Genomic DNA, 20,286 nt, shown 5'->3' with positions numbered 1-20,286 from the left:
AAAAGTGGCTCAGTGTAAATAAATAAAGGAACATGTTTTAAAAATAAAGATTTCCATGGAAATCACAGTATTGTAAATTACTGGGTTTTATCCCTAAATTATATAATGAGCAGTTTAATACTAAAGATCCTGTTTTAAAAAGACTTTCGCTGTCGCCTAAATTAAATACCGCGGGATTTCTGTCCCACGGCTCCTGAAACGGGTCAAACCGGGTCGGGGGCCGTGACATTAGGCGATTTTTCTCTGGTGATTCTGGGTATACATGAACAGGTCCGGTGATTTAGGTTAGATGAAGAAGGGTTGATGAAGACTTGGAAGAGAGAGAATGTATATTTTGTTTTTGAAGTTTTGAAAATAATGAAGAGTGATGTGATTGTTCTTACACCATGCAGACTTTTGTCTCTTTGTAAGAGATTGTATTAATGTTTCCTATCTTACCCTTAACGTACATCAAATGAAATAAAAAAATAGAGAAAAAGGGAAACAAAAGCAACTAAATGCTCAAAATCAATCTCAGCCATCTATTAACTATGATCAATGGTTATTAATGGATTTTCAGGGTTTATTCAACTCAAGTGGGTTTTCAATTTATCCTTGCCCTATACATACATACACACACACACATATATATATATATATATATATATATATATATATATATATATATATATATATATATATATATATATATATATATATATATATATATATATATATAGGGAGAGGATCACGAGAAAACTACATATAAATGAGAAAACTAGAAAACTAACTAAAAAAACCTAAAAAAAAGCTAAAAAACATACCAATTTTTTTTACAATTCTTTATAAAAAAATCGCTAATTTTTATATATAAAAAAAGATTTTCAGAAAAAAAAATTGTTTTATTGCACATGTGCATTATATGTGTGCTACACATGTGCCGTATATCCTAATAGTGCACATGTGCAATGCAACAAAAAAAAAAATTTTTTTTGAAAATTTTTTTCCATGCATAAAAACCTGCGATTTTTTTATAAAAATTTAAAAAAAAATGGTATGTTTTTTAGGCTTTTTTTGTTAGTTTTTTGGTTTTCTCGTTTAAACTAGTTTTCTCATGATCCATCCCCTATATATATATATATATATATATATATATATATATATATATACATATATAGGGTTAGGTTTATTTGTGGACACTTCCCAATTGATGAAGAAAACGAACAAATCATGGCCATAGATCTTCTTAACTAAAACACAAGGGTATGATCGTCTTTTAACATTCCTAGTTTTATACATAATTTTATTTTTTATTAATTTCTGGTAGTTATTAGATGATGATAACCACCTACGCGTCAATTTTTTGTACAAATTCAAATTCAATTGAACAACAAGAAAAACTGCGTCCATATCTTCCGGTTCGTTCTTCAGATCATCGACCAACATTCACTTCGTTCTTCAGATCATCAACAAGCAATTGAGCAGCAAATTTGTTCCACTGAAGATTTATTAAGCATGACACATACGAACGATCAGCATGTTCTTTCAGTGAATTTTTGTTAATTCATCAGAGCTCTGAACGACCAGGAGAACAATATCAAGGTATAATTTTAAAACAATTGTGTATACAAGTTTGTATCCAGTGTCGCTGTAACTTGAATACATACTTGTGTTATGTTTTGTTTAGTTTTTATAATTCTTAAGATTTATAATTTATGACATTTACGAATGATCAGCCTGATGTTGCAACCAATTTGTTAATTCCTCATAGTACTGAATGAGCAGCATATCATCATCAAGTTCTAATTTTAAAACAATTGTTTATACAATTCAGTATCCAGTGTCGCTGTAAGTTTAATAGATAGTTGTATTATGTTTTGTTTTGTAATTTATGACAGAGGGTGCCCTTATGGCAGATACGAACGATCAGCCCGATGTTGCAGCCAAGTTGTTAATTCCTCAGAGCTCTGTGCTCTGAACGAGCAGGAGATCATCATCAAAGTATAATTTATAAACAATTGTTTATACAAGTCAGTATCTAGTGTCGTTGTAATGTTATTATATAGTTGTATTATGTTTTGTGTAGTTTTTATAATACCAGGTTACACAATTTTAAACAACCTCAGTTCAAATCCATTTTTTTCACACCAATGAAATCGATAATCGTAAAAATCGAAATACAAGATTTATGTATTTCGTCACCAACATATATCCTATGTACCCAACAGTCCACACAATTTGTATATACATGTGTATTCTTATCACTTACATATGTGTATTATTATAATAGTTAAACTAACAGGTTAAACCATTTTAAACAACCTCAACTCAAAACATCTTTTACAAAACAATGAAATTGAACTACAAGATTATACTAAACGGACACAAATACATAAATAATCAGTATGTTACACTATGTAATCAGACCAAATACACATATACTTATTTCTGTATAGACATAAAAATAAACCCAAACTTTAAAAAATAAATGTATTTCGCAATCCCCCAAATACCCAGATGAACAATGGATATACATTCGATCTAGATATACAAGTGGGAATAGATATACAACATATCTGAATGGTACATGATAAAGTTTGAACAGATACACAACTAATTGGTTTAGCATACCCAACAAACTAAGCCCTAGCTTTTGGATTAAAAGGATTTCGAGACATTAAGGCAGAACAATTCATAATCATTCGGCAGAAACTTTAATTGGCCAAAAATATGAACAAATAACAACAATATACTACAAAAACGGTAGAACAACACTACCAAACGACTGATTATACAAACCCAACTAAACCCTAGATTTTGAGATGGGAAGATTCATGTGTATAAAGACGGACTATACAAAATCATTTAATGAATACTATACTATGTAACGATACCTTGGTTTAATAATCCTTCTTGATATTAATCCTTTTGTAGAAATCGCCGTTGAGGGAGAGAGGATGGAGACAATTGCTTTTTCTGTGTTGATAGAGATTACTGATTGATGTAGAGATAGTTTTGTTAGGATGAAGCTACACAAAACCTATAACTGAATAGGCTATGATTACGGGTTTCAAATTTCTACGTTGAGTCATTACGTTTTACGCGGGTTTCAATGTAATTTGAAAGAATAAAAATTACAACAATGCCTTTATTCGGTTATTATATATCAATTTATTCTTTTAATTAATTAAAAAACTATTTAAATCCTATAATCAACATTTCATCATCCAACGGCCACGATCTGTTTATTTTTGTTCACAATGTAAACATGGTTCACCCTTGATGCCTACCATGTATATATATATATATATATATATATATATATATATATATATATATATATATATATATATATATATAGGGGATGGTTCAAATAAAAACCACTTTTAACGCGAAAACTCAAAAACTAACTAAAAAAGCCTAAAAGGTACATAATTTTTTTTCAATTTTTTTTATTAAGACTAAATTACGTTTTTGGCCCCTGTGGTTATATCACTTTTACTAAATTAGCCCAAAATAAGAATTTTTAACATAGATGCCCCGTGGTCTCTATAACTAACCATTTTGGCCCCTATGTCTAGAGATCATGGGGGCCAAAATGGTTAATTATAGAGACCATGAGGGCAGATATGTTAAAAATTCTTATTTTGGGCTAATATAGTAAAAGTGATATAACCACTGGGGCCAAAAACGTAATTTACTCTTTTATTAAAAATCACAAGTTTTTGTATATAAAAAAACTTTTTTTTCAAAAAAAAAAAAATTGTAGTGCAAATGTGTAATAATTCACATGTGTAGTACACATACACATGTGTACTATTACACATGTGCACTACAAAAAAATTTTTTACATGTGCACTACAAATTTTCTTTTTTTTTTGAAAAGAAGTTTTTTTTATATAGTTTAAATAGCGAAAAATGGAATGTAAAAAAGCAAAGTTGTATGTTTTTAGGCTTTTTTTAGTTAGTTTTCGAGTTTTCACAATAAAAGTGGTTTTCATTTGAACCATCCCCTATATATATATATATATATATATATATATATATATATATATATATATATATATATATATATATATATATATATATATATATATATATATAGGGGATGGTTCAAATGAAAACCACTAGTTAATGCGAAAACTCGAAAACTAACTAAAAAAAGCCTAAAAAACACACAAAATTTTTTTTTTCAATTTTTTTTTATAAAAATAGCTAGTTTTTATATATAAAAAAAACTTTTTTTCAAAAAAAAAAAAAATTTTGTGTAGTGCACATGTGTAATAATACACATGTGTAGTACATATACATATGTACAGTATTACACATGTGCACTACACAAAAAAAATTTTTTTTTTTTTGAAATTTTTTTTTTATATTAAAAAACCTGCGAAATTTTGATTGCAAAAAAAAAATTTTTTGTATGTTTTTTTGGCTTTTTTTAATTAGTTTTCGAGTTTTCACAATAACTAGTGGTTTTCATTTGAACCTTCCCCTATATATATATATATATATATATGAGGAAGGTCAAATGAAAACCACTAGTTAATGCGAAAACTCGAAAACTAACTAAAAAAAGCCTAAAAACATACAACTTTGTTTTTTTACATTCCATTTTTCGCTATTTGAACTATATAAAAAAAAAACTTTTTTTCAAAAAAAAAAAAAAATTTTGTAGTGCACATGTAAAAAAATTTTTTGTAGTGCACATGTGTAATAGTACACATGTGTATGTGTACTACACATGTGAATTATTACACATTTGCACTACAAATTTTTTTTTTGAAAAAAAAAGTTTTTTTATATACAAAAACTTGTGATTTTTAATAAAAGAGTAAATTACAAGTAGATGTGTATATTATAAACACAGCCGTAAAAAATCATGGAGAACGGCGCTCCGTGGGGTGTAGTTTTTTACACCACAAGTTTGGTGAAAAAAAAAAGAAAAAAGAAAAAAAATTAAAAAACACCAAACTTGTGGTGTAAAAAACTACACCCCACGGAGCGCCGTTCGCCATGATTTTTTACGGCTGTGTTTATAATACACACATCTACTTGTAAAAAAAAATCATGGCGAACGGCGCTCCGTGGGGTGTAGTTCTCGCGGTTCTTACAACTCGGGGTGGTTTTCATTCTAGCAGTCCCCTATATATATATATATATATATATATATATATATATATATATATATATATATATATATATAGGGTAAGGTTCATGCGAGAACCACCCTTATTGCGAGAACCGCGAGAACCAATGTGAACACAAAACAAAATCTAAAAAAAAATCAAAAAAGCACTCAAATTTTTTTAATACTTTTTTTTAAAAATCGCTATGTTTCATTACCATAATTTTTTTTCGAGTAACAGTTATCAATGCACATGTGCATATGTATCATTACTTCGACAAATTCGGTAATACGTTATCAGGAATAGACAATTGCACTTTAATTTACAATACCATTCGTAATACACTACTTTTTACATTACCAATATTCAAAATGCACATGTGCATCATTAGGTATAACGTGTTTTGGTACAAAAAGTTTGTGATTTTGAAAGGAGAAGTGGCCCATATACATGTTTTTTGGTTAGTTATATCTAGTGGTTATTGGTTTGGTTATAGTTCTCAATTTATGATGTAATATGTTGATTGGATGGTATAAATGGTGTTTACATACATGTAATAAAGTGAAAATATTGGTAATGGTATTGTATTATGGATGGTAGGAGGTAATGGTATTGTATTATGGATGGTAGGAGGTAATGGTAGTGTATTATGGATGATATGATAGATGAAAGGGAAAGTGTATTTAAAGTAGTGTACCAAAACACCTTATTTCATGTTGATACATATAGATGCACATGTGCATTTCTAATATTGGTAATGTAAAAAGTATTGTATTACACATGGTAGTGTAAATGAAAGTGCAATTGTCTAATTGTTGTAATGAATTACGGAATTTGTCAAAGAAATGACAAAAATGCACATGTGCATGTTTGTGTATTATGGATGGAATGATATATGAAAGAGAAAGTGGTGTACTAACACACCTTGTTTCATGTTGATACATATAGATGCACATGTTCATTTCTAATATTGTTAACGTAAAAAGTAGTGTATTACACGTGCTAGTGTAAATGAAAGTGCAATTGTCTAATATTTGTAATGAATTACGGAATTTGTCAAAGAAATGATACAAATGCACATGTGCATGGATAACTGTGACTGGAAACTTTTTTTTTTTTGAAATTTTTTTATTAAAAAAGAAATATAGCGATTTTTACAAAAAAAAAATATAGTAAAAAATGTTTTGGGTGTTTTTTAGATTTTTTTTAGGTATTACTGTTTGTGTTCACACTGGTTCTCGCAATAAAGGGTGGTTTCTAACGGATCCTTCTCCAATAAAGGGGAAGGTTCAAATGAAAACCGCTATTTAACGCGAAAACTCGAAAACTAACTAAAAAAGCCCAAAAAAACATACCATTTTTTTTTGCATACCAATTTTCGCCACTTTTATTATATAAAAAAATTTTCAAAAAAAAAAATTTTTGTAGTGCACATGTGTAATACTACACATGTGTAACACAATTTTTTTTTTGAAAATTTTTTTATATAAAATAACCTGCGGTTTTGTATAAAAAAATTGAAAAAAAAATTTTTGGTGTGTTTTTTAGGCTTTTTTAGTTAGTTTTCGAGTTTTCGCGATAAAAGTGATTTTGTTTTTTTTGTTTCTTTTGGTAACGAAATCCAGAGATTTTTTTATAAAAAATATAAAAAAAATTGTGTGTTTTTTAGCTATATTTAGGTATTTTTGGTTGTGTTCATATTGGTTCTCGCGGTTCTCGCAATAAAGGGTGGTTCCTAACAGATCCTTCTTCTATACATATATAGGGATGGATCATAAGAAAACTAGTTTAAATGAGAACACTAAAAAACTAACTAAAAAAGCTTAAAAAAACATACCAATTTTTTTTACAACTTTTTATAAAAAAATAATAATTTTTGTACAACACATGTGCACTAATATGGAAAGCCTAAACCACTTAACGCACCCCCCATCGACATCCCCCAAAAACCTAACCCCCCCCCCCCTAAAAAAAAAAAAAAAAAAAAAAAAAACCTAAACACCTTCCACCAACCCCCCTCCCGAAAACCTAAAACTAAACCCTAAACATAAACCCGAAAAAAACCTAACCCCCCACCCCCAGAAACCTAAACCCCCTCCCCCCAAACACCCAAAACCTAATCCTAATCCTAAACCTCCAAAAAACCTAACCCTAAAAGCTAAACTAAACTTAAAAGCTAATTTTAAGCATGTAATGCACATGTGTAGTACATATAATGCACATGTGCAGTACAAGTTTTATTTTTTTTGAATTTATTTTATATATAAAAAATATAGCGATTTTTTTTATAAAAAAATGTAAAAAAAAAATTGGTATGTTTTTTAGGTTTTTTTAGGCTTTTTTAATTAGTTTTCTAGTTTTCTCATTTATATGTAGTTTTCTCATGATTCTCTCTCTCTCTCTCTCTCTCTATATATATATATATATATATATATATATATATTGAGTAGGAGTTGGCTACAAAACCTACTTTTCCTACACATTGTAGGAAGTAGTCTCATTGTGATATGTGGCATCTAGTGTTATTTTACTAAAGAAAATTAAGGTAATTGAATAATTACAACAATTTATGAAAGATTTTATATAATAACAATAAAAGCCTATTTTTATGGAAACTTATGTCTAATAACTAATTAAAATTGGCAGTTACATCATTCGTGGTATCCATGATTAATTCATCTGAAGTTCGAAACATAAAACAAATTCATCATTTCTTAACATTGTATTTTATCAGTTTACGTTTTTTCACACCGTGTTATATCAATTTTCATAATTAAACACACCCCTCATATATTCAAAACATAAAACACACTTTGTAGAGGAACCATATCATATATATATATGGGAAGGTTCAATTAAAAACTCCTTTTATCGCAAGAACTCGAAAACTAACTATAAAAGCCTAAAGGACATACCAATATTAGGTAAAAGTGTAAGGGGGAAGCTGTAAAAAAAAATTGTTTTCGGTGACACTATGGTGAAAATAAAAAACAAAAGGTTTGATGAGAGTTGTGACCACTTTCTAACCTCTTGTTTTGCAATCGCTTAGTGCTACCAATATTAGGTAAAAGTGTAAGGGGGAGATTTTAAATTTTTCAGCGCCTCTTTGATTTCTCCCCCAAATTAAAGCGGTAGTCAATTATTCAATCGCTCCAAAACCTAATCCTCCTCAATTGAACCATCTACCATCCTCTACTCGCGCATCACTTCCGACGATCTTTCGATTCTAGTGCTCAGTTGCTCCAAAACCTAACCATCCTCAATCACTCCGAAACCCTAATCGCCCCAAATGTAGCATCCGTTTGACTTTAACAACATGATAATCATTTGATTCTAGAGATTTTAGACTCAGAATTGTGACATTGCTTTGGAGGTGAGTAAAACCCACAATTATTTTGATGTTATATGTTATATAAAGCATAACATAGGTTCTTGTTTATCTTGTTCTGCATGTACAAGCACCAAAATATGCAGAACTAGACTGTTCAACTTTATTTGGAATGTTCTTAGTCAAGAATTCTTCTTCATCATTCATCTATTTAGGTTTAAAGATGTGATTTTGCTCATCATCCTCACAACTGCTTCATTTATATTCTACATGAACACTAATTCCATATTTTTATCTATTAGTTGTTGTGTACCAGTAGTCATTAATGATTTCATGAATTTGTTTAACTAGAATTACCCAGCTATCTACTTGTCTTACCCACTTGATACTATATACTGTCACTAGTTCGAATATATTTTCAACCTATCGTTCATTTTAACCAAAAAAAGTCAAAATGCATTTTATAATTTTGGAATAGAGGAATGGGTTGACCATATACCTTTTCGTATTGGCTGAAACAAGTGGGACTGGGTTGACCAAAACACTTTTCTCCAGAGTTTTAACTTAATTATTAGTAACCGTGCTAGACGTGATTTCTGGAGCTATACTCTTAGATTATTTGTTTCATAAGTAGAATGATTAGGAGGTTCTATGCACTAAAATACACTATGTGCAACTTTCAATTCTTCTATGCATTTAACCCCTTTCCAGTTTAACTAAACTCTTTGTACCCATTTGACCCGCAACAGATCAATATTGTCCAAGTCGACGCATCCATAAGGAAAATGGGTGAAATCAACTATACCACTTACATAGCTCTAAGAGATGAAATTAGACTTTGTGGTTAAACATGCTACTTTTCTACTTCAAGTATTAATGTTAGCCAGAAAAGTTGGGAAGTTTTTGTTTTTCCACTAATATCAATTAAAATCACTTTTGCGCAAAATATGGATAATTTATCAGACTTAATAAAGAATTCTATGATTAATAAAATGTGATGGTTAAATTTTTTTTTTCCATATATAATGATTGCTTTGGTAACTTGTAGAATGGACGAAAGCAAATATCAACTGTGAGCCATTAACTAGCAGCCAACGAGGCATAGTGTTGTTCTATATTATATGCATTTTATTTGTAATTTAACTAGCCTCTCTTTTATGCTCAGGGATATAAATGAGATAAGGAGAATGTAGGCAAATGTGAATTGGTATGCAATCACCGCTTTTCCCTTATATCATTTACCAACGAAACTCAATCATATTGATTTATTTCTAATATCTGGTAACAGTTTATTTTGGAGTTGATGAAAGTTCTGTGTTCGAAAGCTAAACTAAGAGTTTTCTCTTATAAGTTACAGTTTAGTGCACAGGTACACAAATCAGAAGACGTAACGACATGCTTGTTAATACTTGTATTAAGTGCTAAATTTTGATTTTGTGTTCTTGTTTGGAATTTAGGTTTCAAATTTTAGTAAGAGACTGTACTATATGTTTTTGTCAGTAGAACACGCAAGTTATATTTTTACTTTAGTTTTTGAAGATAATTGTATCAGGTTTTGCTTTTGTTGTAGATATCATGGCACGTACTATGGATTGAGGTAGTGCTCAAGCTAGTGGTCGAGGTGTTGGACGGGCAAGATGGTGGTCAAGCTGGTGAACGAGGTGTTGGGTGAGGTAGTAGTCAAGGTAGCGGTCTAGTCGGTGATTGAGGGATTTGGCGTAGTGGTTGAGGTCGAGTTTGTTCTTCCTCAACCAACTCGATCCGTTATCAATTCTTTAATTCTGGAGTTAATTACCTAATTAGTCCTTGTGGTTTATATGAAGTAATAATGTTAGGTACTAAGACCATGTGTAGTGGTAAAACAAAATAATGCCCCCACCATGGGGCATTATTCGACACGTGTCATCTCAGTCAGCATGGGGCATTATTACAAAAGTGGTGCAGTGGGGCATTATTCCAATAACGCACATGCAATCATTTCACAATTATTTTTTTTAAACTTTAAATACTTCATTAAATTAAAAAAAATACAATACTAGAAATAAAAAAATTAAAATCCGATTAAATTAAAAAAAACACAAGTTTTCGTCTTCGCTTTCTTCACCCTCGCCAACTTCAGGTGGTACATACCGAACCGACCATGCGTGGTGTACCAAATCAACCATTAACTGGGAATGGTACGGTTCGTAACGCAACTCTCGCGCATTATTCACTCTTTCTTCCATTGACGCCTGTGGATGGTCCTCTTGAACGACTTCTGGCATATAATTCTGGCATATCGCCTTTCCTTCGTCTTCCGAAATCATGTTGTGCATGATTATACAAGCGTACATTGCATCTCTCATTTTTTGCTTGCTCCATGCACGACAAGGATTTCTCAAATATTGCCAGCATTGTTTAAGAACCCCAAAGCATCTCTCAATGTCTTTTCGTGAAGACTCTTGAACCTTTTTAAAGTATGCTCTTTTTTTCATCAATAGGATCACTAAACGTCTTCGCGAAAATTGAATACCTAGGATAAATTCCGTCGCTCAAATAATATCCATGAGGGTAGTAGTTTCCATTTGCGTAAAACGACGCTTTTGGAGCTTTGCCAGAAATCCACTCCTCTAACAACGGAGATTGTTCAAAAACATTGATATCATTGCATGGCCCGACCACGCCAAAGTAAGCCGACCAAACCCAAAGGTCCTGTGAAGTAACCGCCTGAAGTATAATAGCGGGTCCTTTTTGGTCACCCCGTGTGTGTTGGCCTCGCCATGCAGTCGGGCAGTTATCCCAACGCCAATGCATGCAATCTATGCTCCCGATCATACCAGGCAAACCATGCTCCGCATTATGTACCTCGTAGATCTTTTGAAGGTCGTCCCATGTGGGCGTTCTAAGATAACGCGCACCGTACACATCAATAATACCTTTATAAAAAAAAACATAGACAAATATAAGCTTCAAAAAAAAATTGTAAACATACTCGTCGTTTTTTTTTAAAGTAAAGTATAGGAATTGTACCGCGACAAAAATGCTCCAAGCTGTCTCGCGTTGTTTTCTCGGCCATTTTTAGAACTTGGGGGCGACGACAATGCTTCACATATCTCACCGCTAGTTGACAAGCACTCGTAACCGCCTCTTGCTCAATCTCCTCATCGGTGAAACCATCGCCATCCGCAAAATACTCGTTGTAGTAAAAATTTACTATGGATGAAGAACTAGGAGAATCCATCAAGTTTTTTATAAAATGGTTGTGTTTTTTAGAGAGATTTTGAGATAGTTTTGGTTGAAAATGAATGAGTTTATATATATATATATATATATATATATATAGGTAAACGGGATCGCTAAAATGAAAACCACCTCTAGTTGTAAGAACCATGGGAACCACTTTTTGGCCCTTAGATCAACTAGATGGATCGATGAGATTAAAAGTAGTTAATATTAATATTAAAAGGTATTTAGGTAAAAATGTTTTTTTTTGTCTTTTTATATATAGTATTTTTAAATGTCTTTTTTGTCCCATTCAATAATTACTTTTTTTGTCTTAATAATTTTTTATTAAAAACTGATTTTTTGGTTTAAAAACTTTTTTGAAATCAGATTTTTATAATATTTTCTTTTAAGATTAGTTTTAGAAAAACATTTTGAAGAGCCGTTTTTTACGCCCCGTTTTTTCAACGCGTTGTTTTTTCAACGCGTTGTTTTTTCAACGCGCCGTTTTTACGTTTTACGCCCCGGTTTTTTTACGTTAACGTTTTTTAACGTTTTACGTGCCGGTCGTTTTCGTTAACGTTATTTTACGTTTTACGTGTCGGTTTTTTTACGTTTTACGCCCCCGGTTTTTTACGTTTTATGCGTCGGTTTTTTACGTTAACGTTTTTTTACGTTTTACGCGCCATTTTTTATGTTAACGTTATTTACGTTTTACGCGCCGGTTTTTTACGTTAACGTTTTTTTACGTTTTACGCGCCGGTTTTTTTACGTTAACGTTTTTTACGTTTTTATGTTTTACGCGCCGGTTTTTTACGTTAACGTTTTTTAGGTTAACATTTTTAAATTCATGTTTTTTACGTTAACGTTTTTTACGTTTTGGTAAAAAAAAAATTTACGTTTTTACGTTTTACCTAGACTTTTTACATTTTACGTTAAAAAGTTTACGGTTTACGTCAAAAAGTTTACGGTTTGATTTTTTTTTTACAAAAACTTTTTTACGCAAAAACGAACGCACCCAGAAATTGCAAACTCGATGAAGCGTCTCAGATATATTGTTATCATCATCGACGCCTAAAATAAAAATAAAAAAAAAAACCCAACAAACAAAAATCAAAAGAACGAGTGGATTCTAAAAAAAACAAAGTTTTGGATCAGATTTTCCGATAATCAGAGGCTGCAAAGTCGGGTTGCAGGTTCAAAACCCTACCCTCCGCCATCCTTGCCGCGCCATCGTCAGTTTTTTTTTTTTGCATCATCACAGCCGATTTAAACCCTGTTTCAAACCCAGATTCAACAAAATTAAAACCCAGATTCAAACATTCAAACCCAGATTCAACATTCAAACCCAGATTCAAACATTCAAACCCAGATTCAAACATTCACAGTCGATTCAATATATAATGAAACCCCAGCAACAATAACAACCAAACATCAGTTTACAAGTTCTAACAGATCAAACAAACATCATAACCCCAGATGGAACATCAAACCACACAAAGATCCAGAAATCAAACAAGATTAAAAAAATCAAACCAAAACTCAAACCTGCAACCGGCTTCCCCGACTCAGCCACCAACAGTGCGGCAGCGGCATCCATCGGAGACAGCGACCGAGAAGGCGTCTTATGGACCCGAACAAACATCATCACCGCCGTACTTGTGGCCGCCGCCGATGTTGCTGCTCCGCCGCCGCCAATGTTGCTGCTTCGCCGCCGCCGATGTTCTTGCTCCGCTGGACTTGTGGCCGGAAAAGGAAGGTGTACATGGGGGGAGGGGGCCGGAGAAGGAGGATGTGTGGTGGTTGTTTTGAGTTTTGTAAGCCGGGTTGGGGTGAGAGATTAGTCATCCTTAGTCATTTTCAAAAACTCAATTTGGGTTTTTTCCCCTAAAGAAAATGAAAGATGAGAGGTTAAGAAGACAGAGAAAGGGTGAGATATTATGAAGAGAGAGAAAGGGTGAGACATTTTATAAAGTCTTGTTGCATTAAATGTGGAGAGATTATGAGATTAGACATTTGAGGTAAAAGACCAAAATACCTTTTAGGTTGGCACATTCTGATTGGTTGAGAGTGGTTCTCACGGTTCTTACAACTGTGAGTGGTTCTTATTTTAGCGGTCCCCTATAGGTAAATGGTTTAGAAAAAAAAATAAATAAAAAACCCACAACTAGCCGTTAATAGCCGTTGGGGTGTTGTGATTGGTGGGTCAACATGAGCAAAGCGTTTTAAATAAAACGCCAAATCAATTTTTTTTTCAAAAAACACGCCCAAAAACGCCAGGCGTAATGGTGGGCCGGCGTTATAAGGCGTTTTTTGTATTTTTTTAAAAACCCGCGCCCCACTACGGATGGTCTAATAGTGAGGTATCAATTTTTGATTTTGTAACAACCTGAGGTATTAATACTGACCTATGTTAATTTTTTTGTTAGGTTCAAAGGTATTTAAATTATTTTACTTCTAAAGGACTATTTATGTAATTATATGGTTAATGGGGACCATACTCTATAAACTAATTAAATAATCTAAATAAAAGTAGACTTAGTAAAAAATGAAAGTTCTCAATGAATGCAGAGATTTTTTAACAATTATTTAATATTTAATTATCACATACTCGTTAAATCTGACTGTTTTTAATATTTTTTCTTCTTTTGGTTTATTTTTATTTATTTTCATATTTAAGATCCACCTATTAGAAAAACAAATTTAATAAGGAAACCTAAAATTGTAACTTTTTTACGATGTATAATATTTTTTGTGTATTTTTAAAAATGAAAACTTTTTTTATAAATAATTTTCTTTGAAACATGATTTTACACTACGATTTACAAATAGTGGAATCAAAATGAAGTATTTTTTAATAATTGTTTAATATTTATACATAGTTATCCAAAAATAATTTGCAAAAGATAAAAAGAGATGTACATGATTTAATAAAAAGTTAAAAATAAAATTAACCATATAATGTGTGATACCAACTAGTAAGACCCATACTATATAAACCCAAAACATAGGTTTAATAAAGAAATTTGCATTTATATTAAATATAATCCAAATACATGTTCCTTCGTAATTTCGAGCTTCATAAAACTTTGTAAGTAGTAGGATATTTCAACATGTTATCATTGTGTAGTTTCGTAAACGGTTAAAGAAAATGCGGAAGCTTGATCTTTGATTGTGTTCGGTTCTTCGATAAGCTTGATCTCCATCAGTTACTTCAAAATCATTACCTAGATTTCGTGAATCATCAAATAGCCCGCCGTAAGCTACGGTTGAATGGCCATAGTTACGACCAAACTAATCACACGAAACAGTCAATGCCTACCGTAGCCTACCGCTGGCATACCGGCAAGGTGAGATGAGCGTCTGGGCTGTGACAATTCATCTAGGTTCACGACAGATAACCCCAGAACCCATAAAATATAAAAAAAAACAAAAGAAATGAATGAATTTTTCCTAAAACGGTGTAAAACCATACTATCTTATAAATGATTTAGAAAAAAAGCACATTTATATTTATTTGCTGTAGGTTTTAGTTTTATTCTTAATAGACATGTCAGCTTAAATGTATATTTTTTAAAGTAATCTTTTCTCAAAGAACGTACGCCTATTTTTCATGATTTTTTAGGATTAGAATTTTATATAAATATATTATATTGTTTCGCTAATTTAGCATTAAAATTAACGGTAAAAGGTGTAAAATAAATAAATAAAAACTAGTACCAGTTAAAAGGATCAGTAAAATTAAATCCTTAAATGGATTAAGATGTAATTAAAGAGAGGAAGTATGGTTTGGTTATTGATGTAAAGATATAGTTCTTGTGAGAAACCTTCTGTAAGTTACGTTTATAAAGATATAGCTCTTTAAATTATATTTGAATATTAATATAATTAAAACTAACATGTAGATGAACATATTTTACTACTACAAATAATTATTATTCCCTTCAACATAAGTAATAAAACAATAATTGTAATTAAAACTAACATGTAGAAGAACATATTTTACTACTACAAATAATTATTACTACTACAAATAATTATTATTCCCTTCAACATAAGTAATAAAACAATAAGTAATAGAACAATAATTGTATTTTACACAAATGACCCTTTTACTTAATCTAACGAACTACATAAGTGAGCCCTGAAGTTATAAAACTTGCTTTTGTATTTCATAGAAATCTAAAAGAAAAAAACTATCATATGTTACTTTTAGTACTCTAGGTTGTTACAAATTTGAAAGTTGATGCTCAGAGCGTGACTTTAAACTATTAGTACCTAATCTTGTTACTTCCTATAAACCACAGAGACTAACGGTGTAATAAACTCTAATTCTGAAGGAAAAGTTAAACTTGGTTATCAAGGAGCTCCTTTAAGGAAAAAGGATGAAGAAAAAGAAAGGTTAACTGAAATAATTGTAGGGTTGTTGGCTAAAAAGAAAAAGATAAGGTGGATAAAGATGTTATTCTCAATATGATGTCACAAATTGAAGCTATGGTTCAAAGATAGGCTATAAACACTAGATTTTTAATGTTTCGATGTGTATTATATTAAATTTTGTTTCGGTTATTTGATGTTTAGTTGGTATTTTTAATAGAATGTTTAATGTGATTTTGAGATTTTGTAATTTTATTTGATTTTTTATATAAATTCTGCAATTTTATTGAAATGTAATTTTGATGAAAACGTAAGGAAACTGGGAGAGAAACCGATATTGTGACAAATATTCAATGCATTGTTCAATACAAAGGTCGCTAAATCATAACAAATTTTCAATGAAAGCGTTGGCTAAATGGTAACAAAATTGTGGCAAAAAAAAAAAAACCCTTTGTAGCAAACAAACAGTGGTCACAAATAATTTTGACCGTTTTTGTGGTGGCAAAGATTCGGTAGCAAAAAATGAAAGTGGTCGCTATTTGGTGGCATCTGGGCAATTGACACTGGTATTTTGTCACCGCATTTTTTGTGGCAAAATAGTGGCAACGGGGCAATTTTCACCATTTTGGAAACCGAGCAATTGCCGCCATTTTACGACCGAAAATGCAGTTGCGAAAACCATGTTTTCAAGTAGTGAAATTTCGAATCTTTTCAAAATTTTGATTTCGAATAAGATTTCGGATTTATCCGAAACTGTGATTTCAAATAAGGTTTCGGATTTATCCGAAACTTGTTCTCCAACATTCGAAATCTGCTAATTATGGCAGTTAATTGTGATAAAGGTGAAAATCCGAATTTTAAGGGATCATGGGAGATATATTTCCTGTTTTAATGTTGATTTCTGATTATTTAATTATTTCGAAATTTTATCCATTAATAATTATAACAGATTTCGAAACTTTTAAAAGATAAAAATAGCTCACAACAGGAAAAAACACCCTTTAATCCGAATTCATTCCAAAATATAGGAATTTATTCGAATTTTCCTAAGAACATTAAGAACCCTGAAAACATAAACTTGAATTATGGAATCCGAAATCTGAAAATTTTAATACAGATTTCGGAACAGTGATTAACCCATTTGATATCGGAACAGTGATTAATCCATTTGATTTCGGAACAGTGATTTACCCATTATACATACGATCCAAATTTAATTCACAAGTTCTGTGATTTCGGCAGTGATTCAAATTCATAAATTATGTTTTCCCGATTTTAATTCCAGATTTCAGGGATACAAACATAACTAATTTATCAACATATGCATACCACATGTTGATCAGTTCTGTATAAACATAACGGAAAACATAAAGAAGTACCTGTAACCGTAGACAGGCCAGCAGAGAATCCAGTCAGAGATGCAGCCATTGAATTTGACATAGTTGTCAGCTTGATCTGGTTCCTTCTTAGGGTGTAAGATCATGATGGTGAAACCGAATGCTAGGGTTGGAATTCGGATTGAGAGAGAGAGGAGTAGAGGGCGATTATGGTGATGTTATGATTAGTGTCAATCCTTTAACCTCTCTAGTTATCTCCTTATATATACATCTAAGAGGAAACCTAATTAGTTAATAAGGGTAACATGGTTCATCAACAATTACCAACTAATTATATAACACGTATAATATATTTTGAACTATATAATATAAATGATTATAATGACCACACAATTAAATATAATACAATAATTAAATATAATCTTACATAGAGATCCAGTAAGTATACCCTTTGATTGTTGTCAATGTCGACAGGTATTGGTCTACTCGTTGGAATTTTCAAATAATTATCTAGGAACCAAGATACCATGTCATCAAATTTATCACGGAATTGTGTCTTATATTTTTCTACATATTGTATATCTTCTAATAGACTCATGAATTCCCGGCAATTCTCATAATTATTGAAATTCAAATGCTTGTATAATCAACTCATTCCAATCCGATTCATGAGAGGATATATCTAATGTCTAAAAGCATGGTTTCAAATAATCAGCCTTTAATTCATCATGCATACTACCTTTTGCAACATTTTCATCTTTCTCCTTAAGACCTAACTCTTCAACTGTCACTTGATTAAATGGTTTTACCTGTGCAATTTTATTAGTGGCATGAAACATGGGTAAGATCTTACCCTTTCCATCGTCAATTTTGATTACAAATCCGTGTAAAATCAACTGGTTCATGCTTAACATATTTATTGTATAAAAAACACTAGGTATATCGATAATTCTGCTTTCTGTATTAATCGTATCCCTTCCTAGTCCCCTTATCAAAAAAATACTCCCTTACAAAATAAAAAATCCCTTTGCATGTTATCGTCATCTTTGTTGAATTGGTAATTCCGGATCGTTGATTGGCTCTGATACCACTTTGTTGGCAACACTTGAAGCATTTATCACTACTAGTGATGATGATCAAGATTCAAGTGTGATCAAAGAATCACCGTGTAACACCCCGAAATTTATAAAACTTTATAGTAGAATTATAATGTACAAAATAAACAAGGATAAGCTAACTAGGAAATAAATAACCCAGTTAGTTAAGAGTCTTGTAGTAACACATGAATGAATTAAAAAGCCTAAATTATAAACTAAATAAAAGTAGAGGGACTTATGTTGTAGAACTTGAAACTTAATTTAATTAAAACAAATCAAACACACACAAGAGGTGTGTCTGGTCGATCACAAAATTGCTCAATGGAAGGTCTTAATGAAGTCCAAATCGATTTTCAAGCACAAATTAGTGATCACCTAGTTGAAGGGATCATAAGGTATGCAAAATCTTGATGTTTTGATTCATCTTAAATCCTAGGTTAATTGTGAAAAACTAAAATTGAGCTTGATTATGTCTTGCATGGATGAAATTAGAAGTGATATGGTGTCTATGGATAAACCCTAGATGATTTCTTGTCAAAATATTGCATGAGGCTTGTAGGGTTTATAATCACCAATGTAGGTGACTAACAAGTTTGTAGAAACTTCATAAGCACTAGGATTATGATTCTTGTTCTAGTTTAATCTGAGTTCTAAGAGGTAATTTTTGAAATATAGAAGTTAAAACATGTGTAAATGTGCCTAATTGAAGTTGGTTTTGATTTCCGAGTCATGAACTTGGTGTTGATTATGTAAAAGTCTGACCCGCTAGGTGTTTGATAAAATGCCTAAGTGAGGATTAAAATGTTAAAAGTTGGGTAAAAATGAAGATTTGATTACTATAGAGAATTATGCGTTAAGGCTTATGAAAGAGTTCTAAACTTATTGTGAATTGAACTCTTTAGGCAAAGAATCCGGATCGTCAAGTGGACAAGCCGGAGGGGATACGCGTTTGAAGGGTGTGCTCTAAAGGTACGTAACCTTAGTTTCGTTACATTATGCAATAATATTTGGTTTAAGTGTATAATTGGTGTCGTAGTGAAATATACACGTTGATGTATCTTTGAAGTCACGAAGTTCACTCGACATATTTAACGGGCCAAAATAATGCTTGGAAATGGTTTTGGAAAAGGTTTGGCTTGTCATCAAAGTGATGGTTTTCACTCGACAACCAAACGGGTCAAAATGATGCTTTTAAAAGAATCATGTGTGTAGAGACTTGAAAGTTTCACATTGTGTTAAAAGTTGGATAATACTACACCAATGAATTGGTTATGCTAATGTAAGTTTACGAATCCGAGATATCGGGTCAAACAGTAGAAATAAATTGTAAATGTCACTTGAAGCGGAATGCTTGAATTTTTTAAAAACAAGCATTAGGTTCTAATTTGAGCGTAAAGCCATGGAATGGCGCGAATATGCCAAGGTTAATAAGCCTGGGCATTTGGGTAATTGTGTCTAAAAAGTCTTAGAACAGAAAAATGGTATTTTGCACTTATTGCTAATGGGTTGGATAATTGAAACAGGGATTTCATGAACCATTTGCTCGTAATTCGGTTTCCGTAATGTGAAATTTACATGGTTGGCTTCGTAATTTTATTACGGACTCACAGGAAAAAGAATGGACTAAAACGGACAACCGAGTAAAAATTTATGATTGTTTAAAGTTAGATTTTTGTAAATTTTCGGAGCTAGGCAAAATGCAGGTCCAGAAACTGGACCTGCTGGAAAACATACTCCCCGCACCACGCGACGGGGGGCATAAGGGGCTGGCGCGACACGCGGGGCCTCCCGCGGCACACGAAGGATCGGACCAAGTCTGGCGCGTGGCGCGACAGACT

General features: G+C 31.7%; 1 protein-coding gene and 1 long non-coding RNA gene across 2 annotated transcripts; one reads left to right on the top strand and one right to left on the bottom strand.

The window, feature by feature from the left end:
* Nucleotides 1–8,130: 8,130 nt before the first annotated feature.
* On the top strand, nucleotides 8,131–10,278 carry LOC110914229. Its single transcript, XR_002578451.2, has 4 exons — nucleotides 8,131–8,481; nucleotides 9,602–9,643; nucleotides 9,725–9,805; nucleotides 10,007–10,278. It is a non-coding gene; the product is annotated as an uncharacterized LOC110914229 (long non-coding RNA).
* Nucleotides 10,279–10,887: 609 nt separating this feature from the next.
* Nucleotides 10,888–11,656, bottom strand: LOC118484779. The gene is made up of 2 exons (XM_035980764.1): nucleotides 11,446–11,656; nucleotides 10,888–11,351 (listed from the first exon to the last, which is right to left on the bottom strand). Exons 1-2 carry the CDS (start codon nucleotides 11,654–11,656, stop codon nucleotides 10,888–10,890), a joined length of 675 nt encoding a protein of 224 aa, XP_035836657.1.
* Nucleotides 11,657–20,286: the final 8,630 nt, after the last annotated feature.

This window comes from Helianthus annuus, chromosome 2, assembly GCF_002127325.2.
Source record: "Helianthus annuus cultivar XRQ/B chromosome 2, HanXRQr2.0-SUNRISE, whole genome shotgun sequence".
In the NCBI taxonomy this organism is placed as follows: domain Eukaryota; kingdom Viridiplantae; phylum Streptophyta; class Magnoliopsida; order Asterales; family Asteraceae; genus Helianthus; species Helianthus annuus.
The sequence above is the reverse complement of the archived record's forward strand: the minus strand, read 5'-3'. Positions and strand labels throughout refer to the sequence as shown.

Excerpts from the sequence above, each read along its gene's own strand:
- LOC118484779 (XM_035980764.1), bottom strand. The coding sequence starts at position 11,656 with ATGGATTCTCCTAGTTCTTCATCCATAGTAAATTTTTACTACAACGAG. Across the intron at positions 11,352-11,445 it reads CTTGGAGCATTTTTGTCGCG|GTATTATTGATGTGTACGGT; the intron begins GTACAATTCCTA and ends TTTTTTATAAAG.